The 10,140-nt window shown below is 42.2% G+C and overlaps 2 protein-coding genes and 1 long non-coding RNA gene across 6 annotated transcripts in view; 1 reads left to right on the forward strand and 2 right to left on the reverse strand.

The window, feature by feature from the left end:
• Positions 1-8,624, reverse strand: part of NME5 (NME/NM23 family member 5) — a 24,679-nt gene extending 16,055 nt beyond the window's left edge. The window contains exons 1-2 of one of the 3 annotated variants that reach the window (XM_032250387.1): positions 8,554-8,624; positions 7,877-8,010 (exon numbers count right to left, since the gene is read on the reverse strand). In XM_032250387.1, the coding sequence (XP_032106278.1) occupies positions 7,877-8,005 (129 nt within the window). In that variant the 5' untranslated portion in view covers positions 8,006-8,010; positions 8,554-8,624. Of the gene's footprint in view, positions 1-7,876; positions 8,184-8,553 lie in introns of those variants that run through there. The other 2 variants (XM_032250386.1, XM_032250385.1) reach the window with 2 other exon arrangements.
• Positions 8,240-10,140, forward strand: part of LOC116531546 — a 4,026-nt gene continuing 2,125 nt past the window's right edge. Inside the window, exon 1 of the long non-coding RNA XR_004260475.1 lies at positions 8,240-8,329. This is a non-coding gene — a long non-coding RNA (uncharacterized LOC116531546). The remainder of the gene's footprint in view (positions 8,330-10,140) is intronic.
• LOC116531543 (bromodomain-containing protein 8-like) overlaps positions 8,939-10,140 on the reverse strand; it is a 13,989-nt gene continuing 12,787 nt past the window's right edge. For both annotated transcript variants that reach the window (XM_032250384.1, XM_032250383.1), the window contains one exon: positions 8,939-9,326. In XM_032250384.1, the coding sequence (XP_032106275.1) occupies positions 9,234-9,326 (93 nt within the window). In that variant the 3' untranslated portion in view covers positions 8,939-9,233. The remainder of the gene's footprint in view (positions 9,327-10,140) is intronic.

Genomic DNA, 10,140 nt, shown 5'->3' on the forward strand with positions numbered 1-10,140 from the left:
GAGGTCAGGAGTTCGAGAAAAGCCTGGCCAACTGACACCCCATCTCTCTCTACTAAAAATGCAAAAATTGAACCAGGCATGGTGGTGCATGTCTGTAATCCCACCTACTAGGGAAGCTGGGACACGAAAATTGCTTGAACCCAGGAGGCAGAGGCTGCCATGATCCAAGATCAAGATAGCACTACTGTACTCCAGCCTGGGTAACAGAGTCAGACTCTGTCTCAAAAAAAAAAAAAAAAAAAAAATTAGTTGCTAGTATGTTTCTCAATCTGAAAGACAATGAAACATTCTGGACAAATAAATGTTATTTCCGTCATAAATGAGACTATAACAATGAATTGGGTTAAAAAAAATCATGGTAGTTGAGTCTAATTTGAAAGTATCATGCTTTCTCTAGAAGCAGCAGCTATTTTGAGTACTTTAAAATTTTTTTTTTTTTTTGAGACAGTTTCACTCTGTCACCAAGGCTGGAGTGCAGTGGCATGATCTTGGTTCACTGCAACCTCCGCCTCCAGGATTCAAGACAGCCTCCTGCCTCAGCCTCCTGAATAGTTGGAATTACAGGCACCTGCCACCACGCCTGGTTAATTTTTGTATTTTTAGTAGAGACGGGTTTTTCCCTTGTTGGCCAGGATGGTCTTGAACTCCTGACCTCAGGTGATCCACCTGCCTCGGCCTCCCAAAGTGCTGGTATTACAGGCATGAGTGCTTGCACCCGACCTCGAGTGCTTTAAAAAATTATTGCCGGGCACAGTGGCTCATGCCTGTAATCCCAGCACTTTGGGAGGCTGAGGTGAGTAGATCACAAAGTCAGGAGTTCGAGACCAGCCTGGCCAAGATGGTGAAACCCCCATCTCTACTAAAAATACAAAAATTAGCAAAGCACAGTGGCAGGTGCCTGTAATCCTGGCTACTTGGGAGGCTGAGGCAGGAGAATTCCTTGAACCCAGGAGGTGGAGGTTGCAGTGAACCAAGATCATGCCACTGCACTCTAGCCTGGGCAACAGAGCAAAACTGTCTCAAAAAAATGTATATATATTTATTAATGCTGACCAGGCTCTGTGGCTCACTCCCTGTTGCTGTAATTCCAGCACTCTGAGAGGCCGAGGCGGGCAGGTCACTTGAACCCGGGAGTTCGAGACCAACCTGGGCAACATGGTGAAACCCCGTTTCTACAAAAAAATGCAAAAATTAGCTGGGCATGGTGGTGCACACCTGTAGTCTCAGCTAATCAGGAGGCTGAGGCATGAGAATTGCTTGAACCCAGGAGGCAGAAGTTGCAGTGAGCTGAAATCATGCCAACGTACTCCAGCCTGGGCAACAGAGTGAGATTCAGTCTCAAAACAAAGCAACAAAAAATTATTTATGGCTGCAGTTTTTCTTTTTTCTTTCCTTTTCTTTTTCTTTTTTCTTTTTTTTTTTAAAGACAGGGTTTCTCCCTGTTGGTCAGACTAGTCTCGAACTCCCAACCTCAGGTGATCTGCCCGCCTCGGCCTCCCAAAGTGCTGGGATTACAGGTGTGAGCCACCATGCCTGGCGCTGCGGTTTTTCAATTCCACTAAAGGTGGGTCAGGAGGGAAAATGCTCAAAATATAACTGAGGGATTCAAAGTACAAATCAAAGAACTTCTGGCTGGAGTAAGGATGATGAGACATGGAGACAAGTCACTAAGTGAAGGCTAAAAATCCCCATGATTATGGCAGAAATCTTTCTTTCTAAAATGGCTTAGATTTTCCTGAGAATACGTGTGAATATTACTAAGCGACCCACCTCTTAAAGCCCTTTCCAGAACTCTGTGTTTCTGCAGGCTTCAGAAACTTGGTAAAATTGCTTGGTTTGTAGCAAAGGATCCAACTGCCCAGAGCAAGAAGTTTAGGAACATGCTTACCTAGGTGGCACAGCACTGCTATGAATAGGACCTGCTGGACAAGTATAACATTCTCACCACTGAAGGACCAATTACTATGAAAAAGGTGCTGACATTTGTTCTCAAATTGAAATTCATATAGTGAAAAAATAAAAGATGTGAGAAATTACATGGTGGCTCACCTGAGAGGTAGCGGTTGCAGTGAGCCAAGTTTGTACCACTGCACTCCAGCCTGGATGACAGAGCGAGACACCATCTCAAAAAAAAAAAAAAAGAAAAAAGAAAAGAAAAAAAGAAAAATTAGGCTCATGCCTGTAATCCCAGCACTTTGGGAGGCCGAGGCTGGCGGATCAAGAGGTCAGAAGATCGAGACCATCCTGGCCAATATGGTGAAATGCTGTCTTTTTTTTTTTTTGAGACGGAGTTTTGCTCTTGTTACCCAGGCTGGAGTGCAATGGCGCGATCTCGGCTCACCGCAACCTCCACCTCCTGGGTTCAGGCAATTCTCCTGCCTCAACCTCCTGAGTAGCTGGGATTACAGGCACACGCCACCATGCCCAGCTAATGTTTTGTAATTTTTGTAGAGATGGCGTTTCACCATGTTGACCAGGATGGTCTCGATCTCTTGACCTCGTGATCCACCCGCCTTGGCCTCCCAAAGTGCTGGGATTACAGGCTTGAGCCACCGCGCCCGGCGAAACCCTGTCTCTACTAAAATACAAAAAGTTAGCCCTGTGTGGTGGCATGCTCCTTTAGTCCCAGCTACTGGAGAGGCTGAGGCAGGGGAATTACTTGAACCCCAGAGGTTGCAGTGAGCCAAGATCGTGCTATTGCACCCCAGCCTGGCAAGAGAGCAAGGCTTCATCTCAAAAAAAAAAAAAAAAAAAGAAAGAAAGAAATTAAAAGAGCACCTGATTTAGCATAATCCTTGATTCTATTATCTAAAATTAAGACATGAAAGTATTTATGATTATTATGTCCATTAGTATTTTCTTGTTTTTGTTTTTTTTCTTGCTGAGTTTAAAAATAAAGTCTTATCTGTTGCTGTGTAAGCCCTTATCTGCCACTTGCCCCTTAAAAAGCAGGGGAAGCTACCTTCTACAGGTATGCCAGTCAATGTAGCACAATTTTAAAAATTAAGGGTTCATCTTTAAAACTGATACTAAATCAATTATTCCAGTGGTTGCTTTAAAACTAGATCAGGTGCCATTTTTTGAAATTAGGTTGAGTCCGAATCCGAGTCACGGCACCAAAATAAGTTTTTTAATTAAATAAATTTTTTTAAAAAAGAAAGAAATTAGGTTGAATAGTCTACAGCCATACCACCCTGAACACACCCGATCTCATCTGAAATTAGATTACGTTGAATATTTACACGGAGAAACAGCGATATCAAGTACTATCAGAACAGAACTCTTGTTTGTAACAAAGGCAACACTGCCATCTACTGAAATGATGTATCACTTTTCAGCTTTTCCCTTAGGTGGGACAGGAAAGCCTCAAGTTTAATGCACTTACAAGCCTATTTTAAAAGCATACAGTGCAAAGGACAAAACTTGTATAATTTCATTTAAATGAGATAGCTTGAATAGTTAAATTCCTAGAGACAGCAAGTAGAATAGTGGATATCCAGGATGGGGAAGAGGGAGGCAACAAGTTAGCATTAGGCACAGTGTTTCAGTTTAGGATGAAAAGGTTCTAGAGATAGACAGTAGAGATGGTTGTACAACAATGTGAATGTACTTAATACAATTGAAATGTACATTCAAAAATGGTTAAAAGGGTAAAGTTTATGTTATATACATTTTACCACAATTAAAGCAAAAAAGGAAGGAAAGAAGGATATACCATGGCTGCCTTTGTTCTGAAAATTACTAACTAGGAAAAGTGTCATATATATTTACATTAAATAATTTTTTTTTTCTGGTCTCAGTGCATTGCCCAGGCTAGTTACACTAATTTTTTTTTTTTTTTTTTTTAGGCAAAGTTTCACTTTTGTTGCCCAGGCTGGAGTGCAATGGCACAATCTCAGCTCACTGCAACCTCCACCTCCAGAGTTCAAGTGATTCACCAGCCTTGCCTCCTGAGTAGCTGGGATTACAAGCATGCACCACCACGCCCAGCTAATTTTGTTTTGTTGTTGTTGTTGTTGTTGTTTTGAGACAGTCTCGCTGTTACCAGGGTAGAGTGCAGTGGCATGATCTTAGCTCACTGCAACCTCCACTGCCCCCTTCCGCCGCCCCCCAGGTTCAAGCGATTCTCCTACCTCAGCCTCCTTCCGAGTAGCTGGGACTACAGGTGTGTGCCATCACGGGTAGCTAATTTTTGTGTTTTTAGTAGCGACGGGGTTTCACCACGTTGGCCAGGATGGTCTTGATCTCCTGACCTTGTGATCTGCCTGCCTCAGCCTCCGTTAAGTGCTGGGATTACAGGCATGAGCTGTCACGCCCAGCCTTTTATTTTTCTTTCTTTTTTTCAGACAGAGTCTTTTTTTTTGAGACTGAGTCTTGCTCTGTCACCCAGGTAAGATTGTGCAGTGGCACAATCTTGGCTCACTTCAAGCTCTGTCTCCTCAGTTCAAGCCATTCTCCTGCCTCATTCTCCCCAGTAGCTGGGATTACAGGCTTCCACCACCATGCCCGGCTAATTATTGTGATTTTAGTAGAGATGTGGTTTCACCATGTTAGCCAGGCTGGTCTCGAACTCCTGACCTCAGGTGATCCGTCCACCTCAGCCTCCCAAAGTGCTGGTATTACAGGTGTAAACCATTTCGACCGGCCCTAATTTTGTATTTTTATTTATTTATTTATTTTAGAGACGGAGTTTCTCCATGTTGATCAGGTTGATCTCGAACTCCTGACCTCAGGTGATCTGCCCACCTCAGCCTCCCAAAGTGCTGGGATTACAGGCGTGAGCCACTGCACCCAGCCTCCTAATTTTGTATTTTTAGTAGAGACGGGGTTTCACCACGTTGGCCAGGGTGGTCTTGAACTTCTGAACTCAGGTGATCCACCCACCTCAGCTTCCCAAAGTGTTGGGACGACAGGCGTGAGCCACCACGGCCAGCTAATTTTTAATTTATAATTAACACTAGCCACTTAATTATCACTAAATATATATATATATATATATATTTTTTTTTTTTTGAGACAGAGTTTCACTCTTGTTACCCAGGCTGGAGTGCAATGGTGCGATCTCGGCTCACCGCAACCTCCTTCTCCTGGGTTCAGGCAATTCTCCTGCCTCAGCCTCCTGAGTAGCTGGGATTACAGGCACGCGCCACCATGCCCAGCTAATTTTTTGTATTTTTAGTAGAGACGGGGTTTCACCATGTTGACCAGGATGGTCTCGATCTCTTGACCTCGTGATCCACCCGCCTCGGCCTCCCACAGTGCTGGGATTACAGGCTTGAGCCACCCTGCCCGGCCAACTAAATATTTTTTTAATATGGACTTTTTTAAAACTTAAATGGATGCCTTTATTTGTATACTTCATTTAATTGTTTTTTCTAAAGTTAATGGGTAATATAATTACAGGATTCAAGAATTCAAAGCAATATATAAAGGTATATACTGAAAACTCTTATTCCTATCCATGTCCTCATCTACCCAGTTCTTCCTTGCCCTCAATAGGCAACCCTTTTTAAATGTTTATTTATTCTCCCAGAATTTCATTTTGCAAATATTGGCAAACAGGAATATATTACTTTGTCTCTATCACAAAAGGTTGGTACACACGATTTTGCTTTTTTGCTGTTTTGCTCTTTTTGCTACACACTGCTTTTTTCCATAACAGTACAGACAGATTTCTCATTCTTCTTTTCACAATTAGTTGCATATTATGCAATTTGATGGAGTTTCCAGGGTTTATTTAGTCCTGTCTCCCAATCTCCCAGTCTGGGTTATTTTCAATCTTTTGCTGATAAGTAAACAATGCTGCAAAAAATAACCTGTATATATATTACTTCATATTAATACAAGAACTTACTGACAGGACTAAACACGGCTCTGTGCATGACAGGTAGTAAGAGCACAAGGAATTCTACAGGACAGATTTTCAGGAGCAGAATGCTGATCAAATGGTAAGTCCATCTGTTATATTGGTAGACAGCTGCCAGATTCCCTTCGATAGGGATTGTGCCATTTACTTTTATATTTTTGCCAAATGGAATCTCAGTGTAGTTTTTTTTTTTTCCCACCTAGAAACTGAGAATCTTTCCATATATTTAAAAATTGTTTTTCTTTTTCTGTGACCATCCATCTCTTCTGCCCATTTTTCTACTGATTTATTTTTATCTTTTTCTAGGAGCTCTTTATATATTAGGTGGACTAGCCTTTTGTCTGATATGAGTTGCAAATCTTTTTCCCGTTTGTTATGATTTCACTTTGCTTATAGTATTTATTTTGTTGTGCAGAAATTTTTTGTTTATATAATCTTACCAATCTTTTCTTTCATGGCTTCTAGATCTCAGGTCCCTTTGGAGTTTTTCCTTGTGTATAATACTTGATCCAACTTTTTCAGTGGCTACCAGTTTTCCTAACATCTACTAAAAGTTCTTTACCTGAGTCTTTAATTACATTAAATATTTCCTAACACTTTCTTGTCCCCTCAGCTTCCCTCAGCCTCCACCTGTCCTTCGAAGCTCAACTGAAATCCCATATCTTTTCTGAATACTGATATTTTCTATTTATTTCATTTATTATTATTTTTTGAGACGGAGTCTCCCTCCATTGCCCAGGCTGGGATGCAGTGGTGCCATCTCAGCTCACTGCAACCTCCACTTCCTGGGTTCAAGCGATTCTCCTGCCTCAGCTTCCAGAGTAGCTGGGACTATAGGCATGTGCCACCACGCCCAGATAATTTTTGTATTTTTAGCAGAGACGGCGTTTCACCATATTGGCCAGTCTAGTCTTGAACTCCTGATCTTATGATCCATCCACCTCAGCCACCCAAAGTGCTGGGATTATAGGTGTGAGCAACTGTGCCTGGCCGTTTTCTCTTTATTTTTAAAAATACTGACTAAAGGCTGGGCAAGGTAGCTCATGCCTGTAATCCTAGCACTTTGGGAGGCCGAGGTGGGCGGATCACGAGGTCAGGAGTTCGATACCAGCCTGACCAAGATGGTGAAACCCTGTCTACTAAAAATACAAAAATTAGCCGGGTATGGTGGCACAAGCCCGTAATTCTAGCTATTCAGGAGGCTGAGGCAGGAGAATCAATAAAACCCGGGAGGCGGAGGTTGCAGTAAGCCGAGATCAGGCCACTGTACTCCAGCCTGGGTGACAGAATGAGACTCTGTCTCAAAAAAAAAAAAAAAAAAAACTAAATAAGCAATATGACACTGTATAAATGTGAAAAAATAAAAAATTGGAAATTCAAATTATACTATAAAAGAGGAAGATTTAAAATATTCAATTTGATAATCCTTAACAATGCGATTTATATTCATTTTCAAATCCCTAGAATGACAATGTTTACTAATTGCAGAACAAATATAAGGCTTAAAACATTAAATGTTTGTAGTAACTGAAAAAATACTAGTAGTCTAAAAGTCCATCAATAGAGGATCAAGTAAATAAACTGTAGTTCTGATACACAGGGAAATATTACACAGAAGTTAGGAAGAGTGAGATCAATTCAGCTGTAATGATTTGGAATCCTATCTGAGGGACTCTGTAAAGGGGGTCAAGGGAAAGGGACTGCTCTGTTTTATGGGGTGAAAACGTTTATAAATGCATAGAAAACTCCTGGAAGAACAGAGTGTCAAGTGGTTGCCTCTCTCTGGAGCCTGGGACTTGAAATGAGAGAGGACAGGTGAGGGAGAAGTCAATTTTATTTCTCATTTTATATCCTTTTAAAAACTATCACATAAAACTTTTATACTTAGAAGAAGAAACTTAAATGCAATGCCGAACACTAACGGTTTAAATGGGTAGGTACATTTACATAAGCATTTTTTTTTAAAGGGCAGAGAGGAAAAAAGCATGAATCATCATGCCCAGAAGTTACCTGAACAATGGTGAATCCAGATCTGAGAATAATATCTCGTATCTCCTCCTCTTTGTCAACGATATCTGGTTTGATAATGGCCAGAGTTTTTTCTACATATATCTGAGGTGGAGGCATTGATATCTCCATTATGGCTTTTCAGGGCACAAATTGAGACTTTCTTAACAGGTGTCAACTGCAATGACATGATTTCCCCCCAATCCCAAATTCAATGTAATTGTGATTAAGAATAGCAATATTAGGTACTAGATTTCATTAACTAATGAAGGTAAGAAACTACCATGTTTTTCTATACGCAGGGTCTCAATAATAGGATTTCTACTATGTCCAGATCGAGCCCCGGCTCTTCGTACACGCTGTCACCGAGGCGGGAAGGACTACTGGGCTCACGTGACCAGAGGCCAAGGGGCGACCCGAAGGCCCGGAACCAGCGGCACTCCCAGGCAGCAGAGGGTGGGAGGGGGCTCGAAGGGGGCGGCGGGCTGGTGGCAACATCACACGCCAATACAGCGGCGGGTGAGCAGCCTCGTCCGGCTGCCTCTGTGAAGCAACCCTGTCCCGCAGGGACCTCTCTGTGCATAGAGTCAGGCCTAATTGGAAAGCAGGGCCTCTGGGTCCTCGGGGACTTTCCGGGTTGCACCTGAAAATTCTGAATTTGACCCTCTCTGATCACTCACCTCAGCGGCCGCCTTGGTGTGCTCAACTTGTTGCTAGGAGACCTGAAGCCCCAGCGTGGGGACGGTAGCTGCAGAGGGCCAATCCCAGCAAGGAGCCTCCTTGCCGCCTCTGGCAAGTTGTTTTAACCAAAGCGAGCCAGGTAGTCATTTTTATTCTGCTTGTGAATCTTAGGGCACTAGATATTTTCTGACATTTTACTAATAAGTTATGTTATTTCATCCTTTTCTTCAATTATCCCTGCTTTATAAATGATAAGACCAACCCTCCTCCCCGATTCGTTTCCAGGCAGTGTATGTAAGAAGACCCGTGTCAGATACCTTCATTTCACCGGATGATGCTGTCACCTGTATGCCAAGCTTACCTAGTCATTAAAAAGCAATATTCTGTTTGTGAAAAGACATTTATTTATTAGAGTAAAGGCTTAGTAAAAGATCTAATCTAATTGTCTTTAAATCAAGCCCGTGGAACAAAGATGTACGCAACATTTATGGCATTAAACCAAAATCTCAGCTTCCCCTGTTTTTCCTTATGTTATGTCCACATGCATCATTGAGTGAGTTAGGCATTATTCTTATTGGAAAAGACAACAGAGACATGGCAAAGAAGTACTGGGATCCTCTCTAGGTCAGAGTTCAGGGAGAGGTTCAAACTCTAGAAAAGTCAGGATAGAAGCTCCGGGTTACAAAACAGGTTTTCCATCATCCACGGGGTTGGCTGGTTCTCCTTCCAGACCACTTGAGCTTTTTCTTTTGTCTAACCAAATATTCAGCACCTAGAGGGTTAAGGAACATATAGCAAGCTATTATGAAACTTACATGCTAAAGTATTGCAAGTTTATTTCTTTGGCAAATAGACTCGACTATACTTTTTTTCTTTAAAGTATGATGCTACCCAGAAAAGAAACCCACAAATGTATTCTAGCTACTATATCTTATTCCCTAAAGATGGGAAAGTGTGAGCATATATTAATATCAACAGATAAAGCAACCAAAAACTACACAGTGACTCTGGCCTCTTTGGAGTTTAGCCCATTGACTTAAGGCTCTGGAAGCAGGAATTCCCATTACTTGTCTGTCCTCAGCTGTCTTGAGAGCTCTTCACTGCTGCCTGCATTCCTAGACTACTTCACTATCAAAGCTGGACTTACTGAGGCTCAGGGTTTTCCAAACCAGCAGGCACATTATCAATCCTTCAGGGCCTTAATCACCTTTAAAAATAAACTCTGAGAGGCTGGGCGCAGTGGCTCACGTCTGTATTCCCAGCACTTTGGGAGGCCGAGGCTACCGGATCACCAGGTTAGGAGTTCAAGACCAGCCTGGCCAACACGGTGAAACTCTGTCTGTACTAAAGAGGCAAAAAATCAGCCGGGCATAGTAATTCCAGCTACTCAGGAGGCTGTGGCAGGAGAATCACTTGAACATGGGAGGTGGAGGTTGCAGTGACCCAAGTTCATGCCATTGCACTCCAGCCTGGGTGACAGGGCGAGACTCTGTCTCAAAAAAATAAATTAATTAAATTAAAAAAAAACTCTGAGAATGCAAAGTCACATTAAAATCATCTTTATTCTTTTTTTTTTTTTTTTTTTG

The sequence above is a fragment of the Sapajus apella genome, unplaced genomic scaffold (assembly GCF_009761245.1).
Source record: "Sapajus apella isolate SASKATOON/1434 unplaced genomic scaffold, GSC_monkey_1.0 scaffold71, whole genome shotgun sequence".
In the NCBI taxonomy this organism is placed as follows: domain Eukaryota; kingdom Metazoa; phylum Chordata; class Mammalia; order Primates; family Cebidae; genus Sapajus; species Sapajus apella.